The 27,030-nt window shown below is 39.5% G+C and overlaps 1 protein-coding gene across 1 annotated transcript in view; it reads left to right on the top strand.

The window, feature by feature from the left end:
• The first annotated feature begins 1,241 nt into the window (after window positions 1–1,241).
• Window positions 1,242–27,030, top strand: part of MIA2 (MIA SH3 domain ER export factor 2) — a 99,983-nt gene continuing 74,194 nt past the window's right edge. The window contains 4 exon segments of the mRNA XM_045587696.1: window positions 1,242–1,552; window positions 4,144–4,277; window positions 6,962–7,048; window positions 12,304–13,504. Of these exon segments, the coding sequence (XP_045443652.1) occupies window positions 1,438–1,552; window positions 4,144–4,277; window positions 6,962–7,048; window positions 12,304–13,504 (1,537 nt within the window). The 5' untranslated portion in view covers window positions 1,242–1,437.

Here is a 27,030-nt window from a genome sequence, read left to right as displayed (position 1 = left end):
ATGGTTGGGAAGGGTTTAGGGATGGGAATGGGGGGGGGGGGGATTAGGACAAATATGTGATATCTTAATCAATAAAGAAAAAAAAAAAGAAAGAAATATGCATAGAATTTTCAACAAATGGAATAATATCCTACCTGCTGGTTCTGGAATAGTACTGCTGCAGATGAAGTAGACGTCTTTCTGTGGCAGATGACTTTATTCTTGTTAGGAAATCCTAGTGGTGATGAGTAGTGAAAGTCATAACAGTTCCTGGGTTTAGGTTTCCTCTCTACTCACTGTGATACTGGGCAAGTCATTTAACCCTTATCTATGTACCTTTCTTCATATACAAAAATGGGGATGATAATATTACTTAGAGAGTTGGTGTGAGGGTTAAATCAGATAATATTTTTAAATGTCTAAGGCAGTACCTGGAACATAGTAAGTACTTACTACATTTTAACTATTATTTTTAACTAAATACAAGTTTCAACTTCATGGTAACACTAACAGTTTTTTTATTTTAATTTTTTAAAATATATTTTTATTAATTTCAGGGAGGAAGGGAGAGGAGCGAGAGAAACATCAATATGAGACAATCATTGATCAGCTGCCTCCTGCACGCCCGAGCCCCAGAAGCCGACATGTGCCCTAACCTGGAATTGAACTGTGACCTCCTGGGCAGGGCTAAAGGTTTTTTTAAACAAATATGAAAATGAAACATTTTGTCAAATAAGTCTCATCATTATTTTTCAGCTTAACAATAACCCACAACCTTCTGACCAACTCATCATTATTTTTCAAAAACATTTTTTAATTTATTGATTTTGAGAGAAAGAGAGAAAAAGATCGATTTGTTGTTCCACTTATTTATGCATTCATTGATTCTTCTATGTACTCGACAGGGGATCAAACCCACAACCTTGGCCTATCGATCAGGAGGATGCTCTAAACAACTGAGCTACCTGGTCAGGGCAAAACCATTCTTAACTAAATTTTTACTGCTTCTACATCTAATACATACCATCTCCATTGGTGCTGATATTTGCATGCAGCAAATACTGTTTGTACTTGTTGATTGATTTACCTGAGATTTGAACCGAAAGAGGCAAACTACCTTTTTGTGGAGGCCTGTTTCAAAAATATTGAATGCAAGGTGCCTTTAAGTGAGGGTGGTTTACGTGGGCTATCTTTGTAAGACACAAGTCCAACTAGAAATCCCTATTAATTATTAACCCCTATGTATTATCTAGATACCTGACATTGCAGATTGAGAACAGAGAGTGTTTGTCTCTCTAGTTAAGCCTAAACACGGGCCAAAAAAAATGTAGTTATCCAGGGATTAAACTTTCCCTCTGATATTTAGTCAAGAGAGTGGGGTAACTCCTGTTTTGGCTGGCACATCTACAGTCCAAACAATCGGCTTAAACCTCGTTTGGGATTCCTGCTTGTTTGAGCATGGCGGAGATTGGAGTTCACAGAATCCTCGTTTTGGTTATTTCTCTGATGAAGTGTCTGGAAGGCACAAAACTGCTGGCCAACTTTAAGAAATGTGCTGACGTGGAATGCGAAAGTAAGTTTCTTTCCTTTTTTTTTTCTTCCCTTCCTCTTAAACCAAGGCTCTGAAATGACATAAAATGTCATTTTAGACATAAAAGAAAGCATTAATATCATTGAAAAATATTTTTAATTATAAAGCAGAGTTCAGTATAAAAAGAAAATGCTGGAGCAAAGCATTTTATGATAGCTTATATTGTAAATATACAAATGGGCAAATATCAACCTGATATATAGATATATCAGAAAATTTGAAGATATTAATCCAGATCTCAAAAATCAAACTAATGAGCACTTTTACTATTTTTTTTAAGATAAATATAATTTATTTACATTTAGAAAAATATCAAGCCATTTGCTGGATAGTTCTTTTTTTCTCCTCATGTTTTTTAAAACTTTATCTTTATTATTGAAAGTATTGATATTACAGATGACTCCTTTCTCCCCCATGATGGATAATTCTTGATTTATGAAGTTCTTATGGTTTTTAGTTTCTTTCTAATTTTCACGAATTTTATGAAAATGTTATTTCAGATCATTAGGATTAATTGTCTAAACTTTATCAAACAATAATTTGTGTTCGCCTAGGTAAAGATACTGAAATCAGTATTTGAGTATATAATTTAACTTATATCCTTGAATATTAAACATCTTTATCTTCTACAAAGATAAATTAATTTTAGTTTATTGCTTAAGAGCCTATTTTGTTCTTTGTTATTAGCCTTCTGGTGCAAAATAAATTCCAGACAATAAAATGGTGATGTAGTTAAAAAAAAAAAAAGGAATTCCATCCCAATATCATAATTGCTTTTAATAAGTTCTGTCTCTCCAGTATGTGAGAATTATTTCTGATTTGTAACCTGACTGCCTATACCTGAACTTTATATATATTAAAAATGGGAAATATTATTGGTGTAAACAGATATTTTATAAATAAATTTGTTTATGAATAAACATTTTCTTTAACCATTTGGATATGCACTTTAATATATGGAGAAGGTTTACTAGATGATATTTTGTAATAGTATTAATCTTCCTTTCCCTTTTTACAACCTCATTTTTCTTTGGGGACAGACACAGAGCCTGGAATGGGAACATTCAAATTTATAGTAATTTATAATGTTATTTTAACTTTAATTGCATAGCTTAATTAAAATGTTTTACATGTTAGTATACTTATAATAGTTAATTTGGTAATATTCATTACTTTACATGTAAAATCTAGTATATATAATTATGATCATTCAGTTATTGAGGGCATACTATGTACTGGGTCTGGGTAGGGGGGGTTGTATCTAAGAGGAATAAAATTAAATATAAGATAAGTTTCTTGAAGTCCAGGAATTTTCATTCTAGTGAATAGTGACAAGAAAGTAAATACTAATACAATATAAGGATAATAAGTAATATTGAACGTCAGAGAAGGGCAGAGTAAGCTAGATAGGTTAGGGATGTGTCATAGAGGAAGTAGATATGAGTTTATCGTAAAGAGAAACTGAAGGGTTTCTAGGCTTAGGAAATAGAGGAAAGAGAAGCTCAGGATATGGGAGGTGGTCGTTACAGTGAAAGAACCTCGATGCAAATCTTGTTCCACCATTTATTACCTGTGAGGCCAGTTCTCTGATTCTTAAGCCAAGTTTCATATATTGTACCTCAGAGGTATTATACAATACAATACTGAAACTTATTAACTGAAACTTATTAATACTGAAACTTATATTATACCTCATAGGTCTGTTTTGGGGATTTAACAAGATAAATATTTTAAAGAACTTATCAAAATGCCTTGAATATATAGGTACCAAGGAAAACACTATCTTTCCTTTCCTTTCCTTTCCCTGTTCTCTGGAGAATGATGATGACACATTCCAGGGACAATGGACACCTTACTCTTAAAGGAGTAAGAGAAAATCATTCTATCTAATAAAGAGGGAATATGCTAATTGACTGCCCTGGTCTCAAATATGGTGGTACCCACAACCAATAAAGAGGGAATATGCTAATTGACTGCCCCACCCTCAAAGATAGTGGCGTCCACAGCCACAAGATGGCCGTGCCCAGTCCCCTCAGTCTTGTCATGCACCTGCCTCTGGAGTCCCCCAGTCCTCTCCGCCCTCCAGCCACCCAAGGCTGACCTGAGGCTTAGGCAAGCCTCAGATGGTAGCTGCTCAGCTGCCCAGCGCCACCAGAGGCTCAGATAACCAGGGCCAGCCCAGTGAGGCTTGCGCTGCCGGCAGTGGCAGCAGCAGAGGTGTGAGGGGGCATCGCCTTCCCCTGATTGTCAGGTTGCCTTTCACCCTTGAGAGCTCCCGGACTGTGAGAGGGGGCAGGCCAGGCTGAGAGAACCCCTTTCCAGTGCATGAATTTTCATGCACCAGGCCTCTAGTGTTACATAAGGAGGGAAGACCAGGTTGTGGACAGACTTGATACTGAGCCAACAAGTTTTAAGTTGATTCTTTGTGCAGCAGGAAGTCTATTTTTGAGACCATAAATGGTAAGAAGAAATTAGCATTTGGAAATACACAGGATGGACTGGAGGAGCGCAAGATGGGAGGGAAAGAAATAGCATTTTAATTAAATTGTGTTTTTCTTTACCTCTCTATATAGCTTTAATAAGCAGAGTTTTAGCCATGAGAGATTACAGAGGACCTGACTGCCTATACCTGAACTTCACAAAGGGAGAAGAAATATCTGTTTATGTTAAACTTGCAGGAGAAAGGGAAGATTTGTGGGCAGGAAGCGTAAGTATCTAATTGTAAAAATTGAATGATGAATAAATGGCCAGCTTACATAAGGATGCCTGCTTATCATCTCTAAAGGAACTATGTATATCCCTTATCAGATTTAACATTTAAAAACATTTTTTTTATTTATTGATTTGAGAGAAAGGAGAGAGAGAGAGAGAGAGAGAGAGAGAGAGAGAGAGAGAGAGAGAGAAACATTGACTTGCTGTTTCTCTTATTTATGCATTCACTGGTTGCCTCTTGTATTTGCTCTGTCTGGGAACCTTGTATGTGCTGGGTCTGGGTGGGGGGGGGGTGTATCTAAGAGGAATAAAATTAAATATAAGATAAGTTTCTTGGAGTCCAACCTGCAACCTTGGCATATTGGGATGATGCTCCAATCAACTGAACTACCCAGCGAGGGCCAACCTATAACATATTTAGGCAAACCAAAAATGGTCATGTTGCCCTGGCTGATTTGGCTCAGTGGATAGAGCGTCGGCCTGCACACTGAGGGGTCCTGAGTTCGATTCTGGTCAAGGGCATGTACCTTAGTTTCGGGCACATCCCCAGTAGGAGGCAGCTGATCAATGTTTTTCTCTCTGGTCGATGTTTCTATCACTCTCCCTTTTTTTTTTTTAAATCAATAAAATATATATTTTTTAAATGGTCATGTCTAGTGTTAGTTTCAAAATTTCTATAAAGTAGCTTTTGGGAAGGCAGTCTGGCTAGGATAGAAGTCTAAGAGTGTCTTGAAATTATTGTATTTTTACATAGCATGCATTATTTTTGAACCTAGATTACATATTTTTTTGGAGAGACTTTAGAAGTGACAATGGAGATCATGGAATGACTAGGCTTAAGAGAGACTGGGAAGTTTTAGTTAATGAGATTAAAAGGTATGCCTTTCTGAGCAAATAAAGGACTGAGTTGTTATTGAAAAGGTCCTCAGATAGCTATCTAGGGAAGACTTTTTTATGGAAAAAAAGAACTGGGAGAGCCTTCTATTTGGCCCAAAGTCCTATTATTCTGAGATTCCTAGAAGCCAGATATAACAGAAAAATTAATACATTCTCTCTCATATATAATAGAAAAATTAATGATTAGTGTTTTCACTTGAAAATAGCATCTTTGGTTATATCATTATGCTCTATAATGAAAGGATGCTTGATAAGCCATTTTACTCCCAAGCTGAACAAGCATGACTAACCTGATACATTCATCATTTCCATATTGTATATGCATCAGATCTCTCCCTTGTGTGACTTCTATGATCACTATTTGAAGGAGCAAATTGTATTTGGAACTGTCCTGATTTTCAGCATCAGGGGCTTTATGCCTGAAACTCTGAATGTCAATAGCCACAATTGTTTGCCTGGCCTCTGCCACTGCCTATTTTCCTTACTACTCTGGTCCCTTAAACATGCCAGTCTACGTTTTGAAAGGATTGGAGGCACCCAATGCAGCTGTAAGAAAAATTACATAGTAGGTATCATAACAGGGAAAGTAAGCGTTCTGTCTTTGTTTAACTATGTGTGAAAATGATAGTTCTGCACAAGAGCAGTGTGGAATGTGTGGAGCCAGGGTGAAGTTTCAAGCACACTCAGCTTTGTGCAGGCTGTGTTTAGTTCAGGCAGTAACTGTTTAAGGAACCTCACTGTAGAGTTCACTCACAGGCTGTCAGTTTCCGAACAGTTGCAGCGTCTGCCAAGTGGAAGAATCACAATGGAGGTATAATAGTGCTGGATCAAAAGACCAAAAGGAAGATGGTTTTTCAGAGAAGCATCAATCAGATCAGACCCTATGTCAGAGGGAAGGTAGGGGAGGGTGGGAGTAAGGGGAGAAATCAACCAAAGGACTTGTATGCATGCATATAAACCTGACCAATGGACACAGACACCAGGGCGGTGAGGGCAGGAGCCAGGGTGGGTGTGGTGGGGTGGGCGGGCAAGGAGGGGATAAGGACACATGTAATACTTTAATCAATAAAGAAAAGAAAGGTGGTGGGGGGAAGAACATACAAAACAAAAAGAAAGAGAGACAGAAAGATGGTCTTTAAACCTTGATAGGGATAAGAAATGGGCTGAGAATGAATGTGTGGAGTGTCACTCTCCAGGGACATCCTACGTGCACTGAAGCTGGATTCAGAGGGTCTCTGTTACCAGGCTGGCCCCAGAAAAGTTAAATCTGGAGGATTCAAAGATCTTTACCGTCTGGATGAAACTCTCTTGGCCCTTCAGAGTTTAAGCCATTTTCCTGATTTTGACATCCTGAAAATAAGGAGTATGTCACTGCTCTGTCTAGCGTGGCTACTAGCCCATTCCCTGGCCGTAGATATCCCGTTTGCTGGTGTAAATCCGTGGTCCACCTGGGCAGGGAAGGTCACCAGGGAGCACAAAAAGGAAGAAAAGGAGGATATGAAAGATTTTCCCTCTGAAGTTTGGGGGGAGAAAAAGGGGGGGGGGGGCATTTTACAGCCTGGCTCTTTGTTCCCTCCTAGTAATGCTGTTTCTTTTGAATACCAAAGGGATATTATTTCACTCACTTTCTTTTAGATGGCAAATGAAAGCCAATTAATATTTGTGATTTAAAATAGATGAAAGCCAAGGATATGGGCAAAATTAGGTTTAATTGTTATTACTGCTATGAACATTCTTCCTTGCTAATCCTTTTAATTAAATTTTTTTTTTTTTTTTTTAAAGAAAGGAAAGGACTTTGGATATTTCCCCAGAGATGCAGTCCAGATTGAAGAGGTATTTGTACACGAGGAAATTCAAATACCAACCAAAGTGAGTAAATTCATTATGGTTATTAATTGAATTTAAAATTTCTTGGCTAAAATAGTTTTCTGAAGTATAATATAAGTGCTCCTTGGTTATATATTTTATATAGTGAATACAATAAAGTAGTTGGTCTGAGAACTCACTTTAGGAATAGCTTGATTGTGTGAGTAAAATTAGGTAAGACAAAGTTATGGCCAGCAAAGCTTTGCTTTTTGAAAAATTAACAAAGTTGCAGTGTGTAGTGGTTAAGAGCATGGATTCTGGAGGTGGACTGAGTTCAAAGCCTCAATCAGCCACTAAGTAGCCTTGTGATCCTGTGAGCCTTAATTGTCTCATCTGTAAAATGAGGATGATTATAATATAGTGCTACCTCATAAATTTATTGAGGAATGTAAGCATATATAACCTACATAGAACAGTACTTTAGTACTAGAAAGCCCAGGGTAAGTGTTAGATATTATTGCTAATGTTATTATCCTACAAGGAAAAATTTTAATTTTCATTAACACTCTTGTTAAGAAAAATAATATAGCCCTAGCCTGTTTAGCTCAGTGGATAGAGCGTTGCCCTGCAAATGAAAGGTACTGAGTTTGATTCTGGTCAAGGGCACATGCCCGGGTTGCAGGCTCAGTCCCTAGTAGGGGGCGTGCCAGGAGGCAGCCGATCAATGATTCTTCCTCATCATTGATGTTTCTATTTCTCTCTCTTCCTCTTTGAAATCAATAAAAAAATATTTTTTAAAAAAGGAAAATAATATAATTGGAGCCGCTTTAAAATACAGCCATACCGAAGGACTTGTATACATGCATATAAGTACAACCAATGGACACAAAACTCTGGGGAGAGTGGGTATGAATGGGGGGGGGGGCAATGGTAAAATATGTACACAGATAATAATTTAATAAAAATAAATAAATAAATAAATAAAATAAAATACAGCCATAGCTGCAAACCCAGAGGAACTGCCTTTCATGTTGTAATGCCTCAAAACTTTGGAATATTAGAACAGGGTAAAATAACCTTTGGACTGGGCCTAAGCAACATTGTGTCCAAAGATAACAAGGATAAGAAGAGAGCAGATATTATGACTACAGGACTAAAATTAAAAACATTGTTTAGAATTAGCACCACTGCCTTAGCTTATCTGCTCCAACAGAAGGCCTTTCTACTATCGATGTAAATGCCCCTTTCTCATATATGCCCTTGCCTTTGTCTTTTAGTTAGAACACCATTTGGGTTTCTGCCCGAATAAGTAATTCCTGAATAGCTATTCATTTCTTAAAATCTCAAGTAAATGCTCGTTGCCTGTTACTTTGAAAGGCCTTTTATTTTTAGGTTAGCACTCTCTGTAAGTATCATAACCTCTTTTTTTTGTTAGAGTTTTTAATAAGCTTGATAATGTTGGGCTTGATAATGAGAAAGGGAATCAGAAAATAACTTCTCCTTTTTAAATTTTACCTGATTTGGGGGTAGGAGGGAGGGAAAGAGGGAGAGAGAGAGAGAGAGAGAGAGAGAGAGAGAGAGAGAGAGAGAGAGAGAAAGAGAGAGAATCTTTTCAATTTCAATATGTGGATTTTATTAGCTCATTTAATTTAGATTCCAGGTTAAGCCAGTTTGTTTCATGAAGTCAGTGTGAAGTGATTCTGCCTAGTTAAGCAGACTATCTATTATCTGCCCTCTGCCCAACACAAATTATGGGATTAACTGTCCATTTATTGTATAATTGCTGGTCCCATTAGTTCTATCTTCAAAATTTTTCTGGACTATGTTGTCTGCTCATCATTCTCATTCCCCCCCTTAGCCCTAATCAAAGGCTTCTCTTAATTAGAATACAACAATAGCCTTCTAACCGACCCCCTGTCCTCTACTTTGGCCCTCTCCCAACCCATTCTTCAAACAGCAAAGGATATTAAAAAACAAAAACAAAAAAGTTAAAAGTCAGATCATGCCATTCCTTTGGGTTAAAGCCCTTTTGTGGCTTTTCATTGAACCTGGAATCCAGCCCTGACTCTTTCCTCTGGTTCTACAGGAACTCACTTGTCCCCCTTGCTGACCTTGTCTTATGCAACATTCTCTCCTCACTCACCATGCTCCTGGTTCCATGGGTGTGTTGGCTGTTCTTACAGCCTGCCAAACTTTCCCCCTCCCCAGGGACCCCAACAGGCCATTCCCTCTGGGTGAAATGCTTTCCCCAAACTTTTCACTTGATTAGTTCCTTCTTATCTCTTAGGTCACAGCTTAAACATCAGTACATCTGCGAGGCCATCAATGATTTTTATGCTTCTTAATCACCACTTTCCTTTATTTCCTCCATAGCATTTATCACAACTTATAATTACCTTTTCCCTATTGTTTACTATAGAATTTCAGCAACTGGCACAGTGCAGAGCAGATAGTAAACATATAGAAGCCTCAAATTCTTAGGTCACGTTCCTTGGGAAATAGACTCCGAGATGGATCTTTGCATTCAAGAAGTTTACTGTGGAATCTTCCTGGAATAATATCACCTGTGAGAGAACAAAAGAAAAGAGAGAATTGGACAGACAGAGAAGCTGAACTGTGATGCTGTCGCAACAAAGATCTCAGTAGATTTGATAAAGAACTCTGAAGCTGGGATGTTCTTTCAGAGTTGTCCGTAATAGAGGCAAGATGTTGGGCCTTGCCCTGACCGGTTTGGCTCAGTGGATAGGGCGTTGGACTGCGGAATGAAAGGTTCCAGGTTTGATTCTGGATGTGCCTTGGTTGCAGGCACATCCCCAGTAGGGAGTGTGCAGGAGGCAGCTGAATCGATATTTCTCTCTCATCGATGTTTCTAACTCTGTCCCCCCCTCTCTCTCTCTTCCTTTCTGTAAAAAATCAATAAAAAATATTTTTAAAAAGAGGCTGGGCCTTCACTAGCATATACTCTTGCATTACTGGCTCACCCGGGGTAGTATAACCTTGCTAGGTTAGGCTAGTGCCCTGGTCAGCGAACTGCGGCTGGCGAGCCACATGCCGCTATTTCGCCCCTTGAGTTTTTAGCAAAGGCCAGCTTAAAAGTACCCTAATTAAGTTAATAACAATGTCTACCTATATAGTTCAAGTTTAAAATTTTTGGCTCTCACCCTAACCGGTTTGGCTCAGTGGGTAGAGTGTCGGCCTGAGGACTCAAAGGTCCCAGGTTGGACTCCAGTCAAGGGCATGTACCTTGGTTGCAAGCATATACCCAGTGGGGAGTGCACAGGAGGCAGCTGATCAATGTTTCTCTCTCATTGATGTTTCTAACTCTATCTCTTTCTCTTCCCCTTTGTAAAAAATTAATAAAATATATATTTTAAAAATTGGCTCTCAAAAGAAATTTCTTTTTTTCTTTTTAAAAAAATATATTTTATTGATTTTTGTACAAAAAGGAAGGGAGAGAGATAGAGAGTTAGAAACGTCAATGAGAGAGAGTCATTGATCAGCTGCCTCTTGCACACCCCCTACTGGGGATATGCCCGCAACCAAGGTACATGCCCTTGACCGAATCGAACCCGGGGCCCTTCAGTCCCCAAGTTGATGCTCTATCCATTGAGCCAAACCGGTCCCGGCTCAAAAAAAATTTCAATTGTTGTACTGTTGATATTTGGCTCTGTTGACTAATGAGTTTGCCGACCACTGGTAGGTTATACGAGAGATATTTATTGTTCTAAGCACTTGATTCATTTAATCCTCAAAACATCCCTCTACAGTAAGTACTATCATTAGTCTCACTTTACAGATGATAATACTGAGGCACAGAAAGCTCATATAATTTCCTCAAGGTCACAGAGCTAGTAAATGGCAGAGTCAGGATTTGAACTCAAAGGATTTGGTTCTGGAGTTTGTTCTTTTTTTTAAATTTAATATATTTTGTTGATTTTTTACAGAGAGGAAGGGAGAGAGATAGAGAGCTAGAAACATCGATGAGAGAGAAACATCAACCAGCTGCCTCTTGCACACCCCCTACCGGGGATGTGCCCGCAACCAATGTACATGCCCCTGACCGGAATCAAACCTGGGACATTTCAGTCTGCAGACGGACGCTCTACCACTGAGCCAAACCGGCTTTGGCTGGAGTTTGTTCTTAATCACTATATTGCAGTGCCAAAAACATATTGTAAAATTATTGTACAATTCTGAAGTTTATTTTTTAAAAATTTGGGCATTATTCTCATGCAATATTCAAAGAGCAGTTCATACCAGTTAGATAGTTCAGATTAAAAAATAATAGCTTTACTATTTTTCTTCTTGATGATTTTATTGTTCTGTGAGATGAGAAAGGGTGTCTGTACCTCTATTGGCTATATGCAATATCTCAATAAAAGAAGTCTAAATATCTTAGTGCAATTTTATTCAGGCCTTCACGCTTTAAAGTCTCTGGTCTGAGCTGTGACCATGTGTGTGAAATTCCCTTCCCTCAAATTACCAAACAACACAGGTGTCCAGTCAGTGCACTCTTAGGAGGAACAAGATTTTATTGATATGTATGCCTTTTCTTTCTTTCTTTCTTTCTTTTTTATAATATATTTTTATTGATTTTATACAGAGAGAAAGAGAGAGAGATAGAGAGTTAGAAACATCGATGAGAGAGAATCATTGATCAGCTGCCTCTTGCACATCCCCTACTGGGGACGTGCCCGCAACAAGGTACATGCCCTTGACCGGAATTGAACCCGGGACCTTTCAGTCCGCAGACCGACGCTCTACCACTGAGCCAAACCGGTGCCGGCACGTATGCCTTTTCATCAGAGTTTATTTGCTGAGAATACTCAAAGACTTGCCTCTACTTCTCAAATTCTTCAACTATTTGGTAACAAGTAAATCCTAATGTAAAATGATCTTCATTTAGTTTATATCAGTAACCTGAGAATTCAGTTGTGATACAGTTGATAGTGTTTGAGAGAGGAGTTCTGATTTTTATATATAATTGATTTCATAGGGGAAGGGAGAGGGAGAGAGAAATAGAAACATCAGTGATGAGGGAAAAATCATTGATTGGTTGCCATCTGCATACCGCACTGGGGTCCGAGCCCACAACCTGGCATGTGCCCTGACGGGGAATAGAATAGAGATCTCCTGGTTCAAGGTCGATGTTCGACCACTGAGCCACATTGGCCTGGCAGGAGATCTGATTTTAGGTTTTGTTCTGCTGTTGAGATAGTTGCGTAGTCTTGGGGAAAGCATAGACAACCATTTTAAACAATTTAGGGAGAAATAAGGTGTTTTAGTATATTTATGTCAATAATTTTTTTCCCTTTTAGGAATCTGATTTTCTTTGTCTTCTTGGAGTAAGCTATGCATTTGAAAATGAAGATAGTGAGTTAAATAGTGATGATGGTGAAAATATATACCCATATGAAGATGATGAGGAACAAAAATCTAGTGTATATGAAAATGATTTTCAGAGAAAACCTGGATTTTATTCAATTTCTGAAGACCAATTTCCATCATTAGAGGCTCCTGATGATATCAGAAAAACTAGTAACTCAAAAAATTGGAAAGGAGTAGAAGCTGGAAGTGTGAAACAGGATCCTATTCCAGAAGTGGATTATGTCCCACCGTCCACAGCTGTGCCTGATGTGAAAGGATGGTTTGGATTCGGAAGGGAACAAGCAGAAGAGATCACTTTTGAATCATTTTTTGAACATGAAAGCTCATTTCAAAGTAGAAAAATAGCAGCAGAAGATGAGAAGAACCTAGAGGAATTAAGTGATGGTGGGCCTCAAACAGAACATAAACAAGAACTTGAATTAGAACTCAGTACAGTGTCAAAGAAACAGACCAGAGCATCTGAGTCAGAGCACATTCTCAATCCTCAACCGACTGGTTGGTTTGGCGGTGGATTTACAAATTATTTAGGTTTTGGAGGCAAAGAAACAGGGCCTGAATTATTGTCCCAAGAAAGCAATCCACCATTACAAGATGTTCCTAATTCCATATCATCTGAAGAAGAACCCACAATTCCATGTACAGAAATATTATCAGAAAAAGAAGACACAATCACTAACAATAGCTCAATTATAGATCCACGTTGGTTTGATTTTGGTTTTAATGTGCTAGGCTTTGCATATGCCAAAGAAGATAAAATTATAACATATAGTGAAAAGAAAGAAGAAGGGGGGAAAGGAGATAAACATGAACATCCTCCAATAAGTGAATTTGACTCTGATAAGAAACAAGAAACCCAAATAATAAAAATTATGGAAATTGAAGATCAATTAGGCAAGGAAGGAATTTTAGACAAAACAGATGATTCTGATACCTTACCACATTTTAAACATTTCTCACATAATTTTGACAACCCTTGGAACTTTCAGAAGGAAATGGAATTTCCAATTCCCGAAAAGATACTGGATGAAAATAATGTATTTGAAAATGATGAAACTGAAGAATTTTCATTTGAAAATGATCCCACAGCTAATACAAAAGCTATAATGTTGAAAAGAAGAAATAGCCAGTCAGGTTGGTATAAAAATATCTTTACTATAATTTATTTTAAAAACATAATGGATATTTATTTACATGAGGCCTGGTGCACAAATTCATGCATAGCTGGGGTCCCTCTGGGTGGCCTGCAAGGATTGGGCCAAAACCCACAGCCCAATGCCGCCTGCAGCTCCTGCTTGCTGCTCCCGCTCATCCTGTCCCCACTTCACCTGCCATAGGCTCAAGCCCAATTGGTCCCAACCAAGAGAGGCTCCTGCTGCCACAGTAGCACTCACCAGCTGTGAGCCTGGCATCTGGCGCCCTCCCGAGGAGAGTGGCCTGTGTGATCAGGCTGAAACTGGCTTTCTGACATCCCTTGAGGGGTCCTGGATTGTGAGATGTCCCAGGCCAGACCGAGGGACCTCACCAGTGCATGGTCAGCCAGCTGGGAGGGACCATCGGAGGGCTCTATGGCATGTCTGGCCCATCTTGCTGAGTTCCTATCAGCCAGACCCCAGCAGCAAGCTAACTTACTGGTCAGAGCATGTCATAGTGACTGGTCGACCAGTTGACTGTCTGCATCCTGGTGGTGAGTGCACATCATAGCAAGCTGTTGAAAGACCTTAGCATATCATTAGCATATTATGCTTTGATTGGTTGAGCAGTCGACTGGTCACCGGACAACCGGACATTGAGCAGATAGGCTTTTATTATATAGAATAAGTACAAATAAGATATGTGCTTTTATCATTACAAATGCCAGGAATCCATATTCTCAAAATACTTAATAACCAACAACATTGGTTTTGTCAATTTCTGATTTGTTCTGGGACTTAGATCTTTTTTTTTTTTTTTTTTTTAATGTTTCTTTCAGAAAGAGAAAGGGAGAGACAAATGGAAACATCAATGATGAGAGAAAATCTTTGATCAGCTGCCTCCTGCATGCCCCACACTGGGGATCAAGCCTTCAACCTGCGCATGTGCCTTGACCTGGAATTGAATCATGGTCTCCTGGTTCATTGGTCGACACTCAGTCACTAAGCCATGCCAGTGGGGCTGGGATTTAGATCTTAATATTATAAAATAAAATCCTATGGGAAAAATAATCATTGAAAATATATGAATGTTCCAGGGAAATCGTAAGATATCCTATATAATAAAGAAGGAATATGCAAATTGACCATCATAGAGTCACAAAGATGGAGATGCCCATAGCCACAGATAATGGACTCATACGTATTTTCATGAGGTGCCGCACCTCAGCCCCACTGGAGTTCCCCACTCCTATCAGCCCCACCAGAGGGGTGGCAGGCGCATGGTGTGGCTGGACTTGCCCTCAGCCCCCCAGCTACCCAGGGCTGGCCTGACGTGCAGGCAAGCCTCAGATGGTAGCTGCCCAGCCACCCAGGGCCACCCAAGACTCAGGTAACCAGGACCGGCCGAGGCTTGTGCTGCCGGCAATGGCAGCAGCAGAGGTGTGATGGGATGTCACCTTCCCCTGATTGCCAGGTCACCTCCTGCCCCTGAGGGCTCCCGGACTGTGAGAGAGGGTAGGCTGTACTGAGAGACCTTCCCTGCAGTGCATGAATTCTCATGTACCAGCCTCTAGTTTTACAATAATTTTTAAAATTAAAGCAGTATATGTAAACAGGTTTAAAAATATAAATAGTGCCCTAACTGGTTTGGCTCAGTGGATAGAGCGTTGGCCTGAGTAATGAAGGGTCCCAGGTTTGATTCTGGCCAAGGGCACATGCCTGGGTTTCGGGCTCCATCTCCAGTGGGGGGTGTGAAAGAGGCAGCCGGTCAATGATTCTCTCTCATCATTAATGTTTCTATCTCTCTTTTCCTCTCCCTCTCTGAAATCAATAAAAGTATGTTTAAAAATATATAAATAGTGATAAAGTCTTTTTTTTTTTTTAATCTAAAGAAATTTTGTTCCCTCTGTCCATTTCTATTCCCATCTCTTTCTCAGGAACAATAATTCCTCCTTCCCTCCCTTCCTTTCTTTTTTGTTAATTTTCACCTGAGGATATTTTCCCATTGATTTTTATTTATTACTATTTTTTAATATTTTTAATTTATTTTGGAGAGGAAAGGAAAGGGGAAGAGAGATAGAAACATTAATGAGGAGAGAGAGGTCATTGATAGGCTGCCTCCTGCATGGCCCATACTAGGGATCAAGCCGGAAACCCAGGCATATTCCCTAAAGGAGAATCCAACCGTAACCTCCTGGTTTATAGGTCAATGCTCAAATACTGAGCCATACCAGCCAGGCTCCATTGATTTCTAGAGAGAGTGAAAGAAATGGGGAGAGAAGGAGAGAAACATCGATATGCGAGAGATACCTCCCACATTGGTTGCCTCCCACATGAGCTCTGACCAGGGCCAGAAATTAAACCTGCAACTGAGGTATGTATCCTTGACTAGAATCAATCCCAGGACCCTTTGTCTGAAGGTCAATGCTCTATCCACTGAGTCAAACTGGCTAGGGCTTTTTTTTTTTTTTTTTTTTTTTTTAAAGCAAATTTCTTTTAGTATTTATCCCTATTTTCTAATTAAAATTTTTATATTTTTCAGCTTTGACAAATCTATTTTAAATGTTCACTGAATTCCTGTTCTGAAAGATGAGGATTTTTTCTCATTTACACTTTTAGCTCATTTGCATATCCCCAGTATACCTGTAGTTGAATTTTTTGTTTTGTTTTTTTAGAAACTTAAGCTAAGGGAAACTTCAATAATTCAAAACACCTTGATTTCTAAATGATATTTTATTCTGAGTCTGTATTCTCCCTATCCTCCTCACCTCATGAAGAATTATGTTTACAAGGGTTTCCTTAAGTGTACAACATAATAAGGAAACTCAGTTCTCACTCAAGTATTACAATTCTGGGATCAACAGAGGGCAACAGAAGAGAGCAGAATATCATAGGATATTTCTAGATCTAGATGTCCAGGTATCTAGCAACTCCTATAAATAAAAACATGGGGATTGTTTTTTAAGTAAAGAATCAAATATAACATGACTTTCTTATATGACCAGTCTGATATCTCTGTGATGGACATGTTAGAAACTCTGTAAATATTTCCCAATAATACAGAACAACTGAACTCTAGAATGGCAGAAAACCTTTCACAAGAAGTCATCAATAGTGTTGCAAATTTAGAAAGAAACACATTTTCATTAGAACTAGTTGATTTTCTTGAATTTCCAGACTTATGCCATCTTCTCTAATAATAGACAAATATGCTAATTGACCGTACCTTCTCGACACCTACAGACAATCAGGAGTGAATAGGCAAATTAATCCAACAAATATGGCGGCCAATTTGCATATGCAGCCGCCAAGCAGCGGGGAGCAGGGTGGGACGCAGGCCCTGGCCACTCTGGGCCTCTGAGCAACGAGGAAGGTGGAAAGGTGGCTCCCGCCAGAGTGAAAGCGGTGCTGGCAGCCAGGAAAAGGAAGGCCCATTCTAGCACAAATCTTCATGCATGGGGCTTCTAGTTTCCAAATATTTTTCAAAATGTGTGTTCCTTTTTCCTTTTAGATTCTAACCCCTTTCTAAATGAGAAAGGTGTAGGTGTGATGTGTTTCATGACTGAAGCATTAGAGAACTAAATTGCTAAAGGCTAATGAAATTATTTTGTTCTAAACTCATTAGATCCTAAGAGAATATTGTGAAAAAGTAGGTAAGGGTAATTGGAAAAAAGACTAACACAAAACAATATCAAGTCCAGAAATATAGAAGATTCAAAATATTAATTTAGAGCATATTTATAGATACTCCAGGGCATCCTACATATCATTTTAGTAGAACTTATCATTTCATACAGAGATTCTGAGAGAACATATAAATAGGAAATACTTAGTGAGAATGAGAATAGGGCACATATACAAGTATAATTAGTTTTGAGGAACTTTTATTAAAATATTCAGAAAATCGTCCTGGCCAGGGACTTAGTTGTTTAGAATATTGTCCTGATACACAAAGGTTGTGAGCTCCATCCCTGGTTAGGGCACATATAAAAATCAACCAATGAATGCATAAATAAATGGAACAAGTCTCTCTCATGTGTGCTCTCTCTTCCCCTCTCTCTAAAACAAATCCATACAATAAAAATTAAAAAAAATGTTTAGAAAATCTTTAAGTTTCAGAAAAAAGATACATTAAACTATACAGATAAAGTGCATTATTCCAAAACATTACAATATTAATGAAACAAAAACCAGCCTGGTGTTATGCAAAAAAAACTTTTTTTTAAAGGAATACTGAAAAAAAAAAAAGGATTCAGATAAAGCCACAGGCTCTATTTTATGGGTTTTAGAGAAATTGCTAAAACAGTCAATATTTTCAGATAATTTTAACAAATCTTGTAGGGAATAACAAATCAAAACTTGCCTTCATTAGAAAGAGTGCATTTAAAAAATGAATCACGCCTGGCTGGCATGGCTCAGTGGTTGAACATCAACATGAACCAGTGGTCACAGTTTTATTCCCAGTCAGGGCACATGCCTAGGATGCAGGCTCGATTCCCAGTGTGGGGCATGCAGGAAGTAGCCAATCAATGAGTCTATCTCTCCTCATTGATGTTTCTATCTTTCTCTCCCTTCCTCTCTACCTAAAAAATCAATTAAAAAAATTTTTTTTAAAGAATCACTGATCTTTAATTAGTATCTGTGGAAGGCTGAGACTTGAGATAACTACATTTACAGAAAAACTAATATGCTGATAATAAAAATTTACGAAACAGATAAATCAAGGAATAGTTATTTAGAAACTATTTTGCAAAAGGATTCCAATTGACCATATTTAAATAATGAGTTTCCCAAGTACAGTTCAATGTGAAAAAGTATTCATTATTTTATTTGATTAAAATATAATTCATAGCCGAAACCGATTTGGCTCAGTTGGCCTGTGGACTGAAAGGTCCCAGGTTAGATTCTGGTCAAGGGCATGTACCTTGGTTGCGGGCACATCCCCAATAGGGGGTGTGCAAGAGGCAGTTGATTGATGATTCTCTCCCATCGATGTTTCTAACTCTCTATCCCTCTCTCTTCCTCTCTGTAAAAAAATCAATAAAATATATATATAAAAAAATATATATAATTCATAAACAATTGTAAGAAAGGCATATCTATAACTAATGTAAATCATCAAGCTTAGGTGTAAGTTGAGTGAAAATAATACCTCTCTATAATTAAAATATAACAATATTATATGATATAGTTATTTTTCTCAACATATTTATTTCAAATGCAGTTTAAAAATATTAAAAAATTAATATAGCCACATATAAATTTGAGTGTAATTAATCATTTAATAAGCTTCCCCCTCCTCCAGTGCCATTAAACTGCATGGTAGATCTCTGAGTCCTTACGTACAACAGTCCCATTGTATTCAAACTCCTAATTTGATTGCTCGTTTTTAACTTTAATGTCCACAGAGGCATAATTACATTACTGATGAAATGTTTGCTTACTTGGGACTTTCATCTTTTAAACAAAGCTAAGTGACAGCATCAAAGTGCAGTGTTAAGTTATAACTCAAGAGCAAAATTAAACATTGAGTAATTCACTAACAAAGCTTTAAAATTGTTTTTTTCAGAACTGCATTGATACATTTCTCCCCCATTAACCCGTGATTATATATATATATATATATATATATATATATATATATATACACATTTTATTGATTTTTTTTTTATAAAGAGGAAGTGAGAAGGATAGAAAGTTAAAAACATCAATCAGCTGCCTCCTTCACACCTCCTACCAGGGATGTGCCTGCAACCAGGGTACATGCCCTTGACCAGAATCCAACCTGGGACCCTTCAGTCTGCAGGCCAATGCTCTATCCACTGAGCCAAACCAGTTAGGGCAAGATGCTTATTTTTTTATTGCTGTCTAGTATTCCATGGTATAAATGTACCACAGCTTTTTTATCCACTTGTCTACCGATGGGCCCTTGGGATGTTTTCAGATCTTAGCTTTTGTAAATTGTGCTGCTATGAACAGAGGGGTGCATACACTTTTTCTGATTGGTGTTCCGGGTTTCTTAGAAAACATTCCTAGAAGTGGGATCTCTGGGCCAAATGGCAATTCCATGTTTAATTTTTTGAGGGCACTTCATACTGTTCTCCACAGTGGCTGCACCAGTCTGCATTCCCACAAGCACTGCAGGAGGGTTCATTTTCCTCTATATCCTTGCCAGCACTTGTCATTTGCTGATGGTAGCCATTCTGACAGGTGTGAGCTGATACTTCATTATCATTTTAATTTGTATCTATCTGATGATTCGTGACTTTGAACATTTTTTCATATGTCTGTTGGCCATTCGTATGTTTTCTTTAGAGAAGTGTCTACATATTTAGGTCCTTTGCCCATTAAAAAAAAACTTTATTGTTCAGATTATTACAATTGTTCCTCTTTTTTCCATCCATTGCTCCCCTCCACCAGGTTCCTACCCCACCCTCTGCTCTTTCCCCACCCCCCATTGTCTTCATCCATAGGTGCACAGTTTAGGTTCAGTCTCTTCCCACACCCCATCCCCTTTTCCCTGAGAATCGTCAGTCTACTCCCCTTCCGTGCTTCTGATTCTATTATATTCACTAGTTAATAGTTCATCAGGTTTTTTAATTCCCTTGGTTTTTGGATTCACTTGTTGATAGTTACGTATTTGTTGTCTATAATTTTTATCTATATCTTCTTCCTATTCCTAAAAAACCCCCTTCAGCATTTCATATAATTCTGGTTTGGCAGTAATGAACTCCTTTAACTTTTTTTTATTATTATTATTAGTGAAGCTCTTTATCTGGCCATCGATTCTGAGTGATAGCTTTGCTGGGTAGAGTATTTTTGCCTGTAGGTTCTTGCTATTCTTCACCTTGAATATTTCTTGCCATTCCCCTCTGGCCTGCATGGTTTCTGTTGAGAAATCAGCTGACAATCGTATAGGTGCTCCTTTATCGGTAACTACCTGCTTTTCTCTTGCTGCTGCTTTTAATATTCTCTCATTGTCTTTTGCTCTTGGAATTTTAATTATGATGTGTCTTGGTGTGATTCTCTTTGAATTCCTTTTGTTTGGGGTTGTGTGTGCATCCTGGACTTATAAGTCTATTTCTTTCACTAGGTGGGGGAAGTTTTCTGTCACTATTTCTTCAAATAGGTTTCAGTATCTTGCTCTCTCTCTTTTTCTGGGACCCCCATAATTCTGATGTTGGTTTGCTTGAAGTTGTCCCAGAGGTTTCTTACATATCTTCAACTTTCTGGATTCTCTTCTCTTCTTGCTTCTGTGGAAGAGTGTCCTCTGGCTCTTTGTGTTCCAAATCTTTGACTTGATTCTTGAGATCTTGTATTCTGTTTTTAGGACTCTGTATAATATTTTTATTTCATTCAGTGTATGCTTTATTTCTAGTTGATCCCTTTTCATATCCTCAAAGGTCTCATTTATTTTATCAGCCTTTTCTAGAAACTTCTTGAAAAACCTTATAACTGTGGTTTTGAACTCTATGTCCATTCTTTTACTTTCCTCCATTTTCTTCCTTTGTGGCCTGCCTCTTCTCTGCATTTTAGCTGCTTCCTTGATTTGATGGAATAGCTTTGTGTGCTAGGTGTCCTAGCAGGGCCCAGTAGCTCAGCCTTCCCAGTTACCTGAGGTGGACTGTCTTGGTGCAGCCCTTTGTGGGCTGTGTGTGCAGTCTTGTTGTTAAGCCTTGCTTATTGTTGGTATCACTGGGGAGAGATGATCTTCAAACCAATTGGCTGTGAGGATCAGCAATGTCTCAGCTAGGAGGGCTTCTGTGCTTAGCTTGGATGGGGTGGAGTCTTGGAATGGCACAGACAAGCTTTGGTTTCCCGTCAGTCCCACCTTAAAAGGGTTCTATTAGCTGACTTCCGCAACAGTGGCTGCTGGCACGCGCACTACTTGGGGTAAGGCTGTTCTCTAGTTTTGCCTGCTCCCTGACATTCAATTTCTTCCTAGACCAGAGATGGCTCTCAGTGCCATTGAGAGGCTTTGTTTTTCTCCCAGATGAGAAAGCTAGCCACTGGCAGGGCTTCTGTGCTCCGCTTGGATGGGGCGGAGTCTCAGGGTGGCGCAGACAAGCTTTGGTTTCCTGTCTGCTCCGCCCTAAGAGGGTCCGGTTCCTGAGTCCCACAGTAATGGCTGCTGGTGCGCGCACCTCTGAGTTTTGCCCACTGCGTGACAGTCTAATTTTTTTCTGACTAAAGCTCGCTATCAGTACAACAGGGAGGTTTTGTTTTCCTCCCGAACAAGCAAGCTAACTGCGTGTTTGCTGCCCGCTCTCTCAGCACGCACCACGAGTGATGTTTGCTTTGTTTTCCAGTTGTAATTTTAAAATTGTTGTGGTCGGCTGCATTTAGGTGTTTATCTTATGCTGCCATTTTGGTTTCTCCTTTCTGTCTATTTTTAAATTGGATTGTTTGTCTTTCTTTTGTAACATTGTATGAGTTTCTTATATATTTTGAATATCAACTCTTTATTAGATATATCATTGCCAAATATGTTCTCCCATTCAGTGGGCTCTCTTTTAGTTTTGTTGTTGGGTTTTTTTTTTTGTGTGTTTTTTTTTTTTGTGCAGAAGCTTTTTATTTTGATGTAGTCCAATTTGTTTATTTTCTCCTTAGTTTCCTTTGCCTTAGGAAGTTTATCTGTAAATATATTACTATGAGAGATGTCTGAGACTTTGCTGCCTATGGTGTCTTCTAGGATTTTTGATTTCACGACTTAGATGGTGTAGGTTGGTGGTCTTGTTTCATTTTTTTACTTGTCCAATTTTCCCAATACCACTTATGGAAGAGACTCTCTTGACTCTGTTGTATGCTCTTGCCTCCTTTGTCAAATATCAATTGAACTTAAAGGTTTGGGTTGATTTCTGGGTTCTCTGTTGTATTCCATTTATCTAGAAGCCTGTTCTTATACTAGTATTAGGCTGTTTTGATTATGGTGGCTTTTAGTATAACTTGAAATCTGTTATTGTGATTTCTCCAACTTTGTTTTTTCTTTCTCAAGATTCCTGCAGCTATTCTGGGTCTTTTTTGATTTCATATAAATTTTTGGAGTTTTTGTTTTAGGCCTTCAAAATGTGCTGCTGGTATTTTATATACATTTTAAAATCTATTTCAGAGAGGAAGATAAAGGGAAGGATAGAAACAGCAATGATAAGAGAATCATTGATCAGCTGCCTCCTGTATGCCCCCTACTGGGAATCGAGCCTGCAACCCAGGCATGTGCCCTGGACCATAATTGTACATGGGACCCTTCAGTACAGGCTGATGTTCTATCCACTAAGCCAGGTCATGCCATTGGTATTTTAATAGGGATTGCATTGAATGTGTGGATTGCCTTGGGTAGTATGGACATTTTAATGATGTTGATTCTGCCAATCCATGAACATAGTATATTCTTCCCCTTCTTTATACTATATCTTGTTCTATCTCTTTTTTTTGTCCTATAGTTTTCTGAGTATAGGTCTTTTGCCTTCTTGGTTAAGTTTATTCCTAAGAATCTTATTTTTCTATTGCAATGGTAAGTGGAATTATTTGTTTAGTTTCTCTTTCTGGCAATTCATTATTGCTTTACAAAAAAGCCATAGATTTTTGGGTGTTGATTTTGTATCCTGCTACATTGCCAAATTCATTTATTAAATCTAGTAGGTTTTTTTTTCAGTGTAAAATTTTTACATTTAGATTAAGCTAAATATAAAATATAACCTTATAACTGTGGTTTTGAACTCTATATCCAGTCTTTTGTTCTTCTTCCTCTCTTTCATTTGAGATCTATTTTCTTGTCTCGGCAATTTTGCTGCTTCCCAGAGTTGGTAGGATGGCTTTGTGTGTTTGGTGTCCTATATGGCGCAGTGGGTCAGCCTCCCCAGTTACATGAGATAGACACTCTTGGTGCTCCCCTTTGTGAACTGCATGTACAGCCTTGTTGTAGTTAAGTCTTGATTGTTGTTGGTATCACCGGGAGGAATTGACCTCTAAGCCCATTGGATGTGAGTATCAGGGGTGTCTACTCCAGGATTCCTTTTGTATTAGAGACAGTCTTATAGGATCAGACTTGCAAATTTGCAAAAGCCTCTGAGCTCAGCTTGGATGGGGCGGAGTCTCAGGGCTGAGCTGACAGTCTTGGCTTCCTGTCAGCCCTGCCCTTGTGCTCAGGTCCCAGACCTCTGCCTTCCGTGGCTCCCCTGAGTTTCTGCCTAAGCGTCTCAGATTCCTTTTGCAAGAGCGTGGGTGCCCCAGGGGCTCGCCCTGAATTGGGTTGGGTCTCTGTAGTCGGAGCTTCTGACTCCTTCTGCTATTGAGAGGCTACGGCAACCTCTGAGGTCAGACCTCTATGCGTGCACTCGCATGCAAATGTAGACCCTGCCCACTGCAGCTTCCGGCCCCCCCCCCCCCCCCCCCCCCCCCCCCCCCCCCGTCTCCCAGTCTCTGAGTCTCCAGGTGCCTTTCTTTATAGTCTGGACTCCACCCATATCAGCCTGGGTCCACAGGGTTTCAGCCGAGGTTGGGGGGGGAAGGGGTCTGTCTTTTGAATGTGTCCCTTATTAGAGTAGTTGAAATCTGGTGTTGTCTCACACCGACCACTGGATACATTAGTTTCTGGATTTCCAATGGGGAGCAGTTCAGCTATTGTCTGAGGCCACCCAGCAGGAGCTACCATAAGAACTACAGTTTTCTCCTGTTTGCTTGGGACCTGGTGGGGTTTTGTTGCTGGAGCTGCAATTTATTTCATTAAGCTGCCATAATACAGGCCATTTATATGCAAAAGCAGCTGTGTGGTGGCTGGGCAGGTCTGTAGTTGTGCAGGCAGGGCCTCATGGTGGGGCCTCAGGGTGGGGTGGGGTCTCAGGGTGAAGTAGGGTTTCAGAATGGGGCAGGGTCTCAGAATGTCACTAGGCTGGGGCGTGGCTAACAGTGATGGCTGCCATCAGCCTTCTCTGCCCTTCCGTGTTTCCAAGTCCCTGCGTCCCTGTGATCCAGCGCAGTAAACAATGATAGCTGTGCGCACCTCTGCAAGAGAGTCACCCTCACTTTTGGACCCCATGGCTGACAGACCAGCTTCTCCCTGTAGGCATCTGGGTCCCCCACGTGACTCCAGAAAGTGGATTTCAAAGTGATCGGAAGCTTGTTTCCCTTCGGGTTGAAAAAAAAAAACAGCCGCAGGCCCAGGTGTCTGCCAACAGCCTGATTCACTTGCCTCTGTACATAGGCTCCTAAGCTTTTCAGCGCTTGTGCTCCTTTCTCTGTCAGCCAGCCTTCCCATGGTTTTGGGTGATAGATGTCCTGTATATTAGTTTTAATTTTGAAATGGTTGAGGGAGGTGGCAGACCAGTTGTTTACTGACACCGCCATCTTGGTTTCTCTCAGTTTATAGATTTTAACGTAATTTTTTAGCTCAGCATTGTACTGTTATTGGGTCTGAAAGAGAAAAGAAGCAGATACTTGTGTATACTCATGGAAGCATGTATTTTACATGAGACTATCTTGTAGTTGTTATTTTTATATTTTATTTTTAATATCAGTATTTTACATCTACTGAGCCAACACAAACATACAAAATGATGTTTTAATGCTGTCAATCTTTTCTTGATAATTACAAAATAAATGAGTAATTCATAACTTAAATAATGGTGCTACGAATATAGTTTGAATGCATGTTATCTATATTTCTTTTACACAACACACTCCAGTAAGGTACTTTAAAATATATATTTAAAAAAAATACTATAAGTGCTAATCAGTCAGGTTTGTTCTTAATCATCTTTCTACAAAATGTTCATTGGATATAATGAATGTATTTGATTTGGGGATTTAAAGAGCCTCCATTCATTGTTTCTTTTAATATACTTACTAGATGACATGATACAATAAATAATATGATATATAATACTAGATGCCTGGTGCACAAAATTTGTGCATGGTCCGTAAGCCTAGCCAGTGATAAGTGTTGATCGGGGCCTTCCTTGGTTCTGCACCATCCCCTGGTGGACAGCACATGTCATAGTGAGTGGTTAAACTCTTGATTGGCCAAACTCTTGAGGAGACAATTTGCATATTAGGCTTTTATTATATAGGATACTGGACATGGGATGAAGTGGGAAACAAAAGTTGGACTTTGAGGGAAACCAAGATGGCGGCATAGGATAGACACCTAAATGCAGCCTACTACAACATTTTTAAAAGGTGAAAGACTTATGCGGTCTGAAGAGAAACCAGAGCATAAAGAAAACAGAGGAAACATCGCCCTGAAACATCAGATGACTGGCTGAGTGGAAGCTCTACCATCCAGGAAGCTGTGGAGATGCAGAGATCTGTGCGCGGAAAAGGTGGCCGCCGAGTTCGCTGCTGGCTTACTCCTGGCCTGGAGAGGGTGGGCAGCTAACGCGAGGCTGGCTTCCTTGTTCGGGAGGAAAATAGAACCGCCCTATTGCTCTGATAGACAGCCCCAGTCAGGGAGAGGCCGGACTGTCAGGCAGTGAGCAAAGCTCTCTTGGAGGTGCATGTAGCCAGCAGCCATTAATGCAGGACTCAGGAACCGGATCCTCTTAGGGAGGGACTAACAGGAAACCAAAGCTTGTCTGCACCACACCGAGACTCCGCCCCAAGCAAGGGGAGCACAGAAGCCCTGCCAGTGGCTAGCTTTCTTGTTCGTGAGGAAAAAAAAAAAACCAAAACCAAAACCAAACCAAACCAAACAAAAACAAAACAAAACAAAACAAACCCAAAAAAACTCCCAACTGCGCTGAGAGACAACTCTGAGCTGGGAAAAAAAACTGGCTGTCAGGGAGTAGGCAAAACTCGAGAACAGCCTTTCCCCAAGTGGTGCACGCGCCTGCAGCCAATCTTGTGGGACTTGCCACATATAGGACTTTCCTAAGATGGGACTGATGTGGAACCAAAGCTTGTATGTGCCCCTCCAAGACTCCATCCCATCAAAGCTGAGCACAGAAGCCCTTCTAGTTGAGATACTGCTGATCCTCACAGCCAATTGGTTTGAAGATCATCTCTCCCCAGTGATACCAAAAATAAGCAAGGCTTAACAACAAGACTGCACACACAGCCCACAAAGGGCTGCACCAAGCCTGTCCACCTCAGGTAACTGGGAAGGCTGAGCTACTGGGCCCTGCTAGGACACCTAGCACACAAAGCTATTCCATCAAATCAAGGAAGCAGCTAAAATGCAGAGAAGAGGCAGGCCACAAAGGAAGAAAATGGAGGAAAGTATAATAAAAGAATGGACATAGAGTTCAAAACCACAGTTATAAGGTTTTTCAAGAATTTCCTAGAAAAGGCTGATAAAATAAATGAGACCTTTGAGGATATGAAAAGGGATCAACTAGAAATAAAGCATACACTGAATGAAATAAAAATATTATACAGTCCTAAAAACAGAATGGAAGATCTCAAGAATCAAATCAAAGATTTGGAACACAAATAGCCAGAGGACACTCCTCCACAGAAGAAAGAAGATAAGAGAATCCAGAAAGTTGAAGATAGTGTAAGAAATCTCTGGGACAACTTCAAGCGAACCAACAT

This window comes from Pipistrellus kuhlii, unplaced genomic scaffold (genome assembly GCF_014108245.1).
Source record: "Pipistrellus kuhlii isolate mPipKuh1 unplaced genomic scaffold, mPipKuh1.p scaffold_m20_p_1, whole genome shotgun sequence".
Classification (NCBI taxonomy): domain Eukaryota; kingdom Metazoa; phylum Chordata; class Mammalia; order Chiroptera; family Vespertilionidae; genus Pipistrellus; species Pipistrellus kuhlii.
This window is presented reverse-complemented; position numbering and strand designations above follow the sequence as displayed.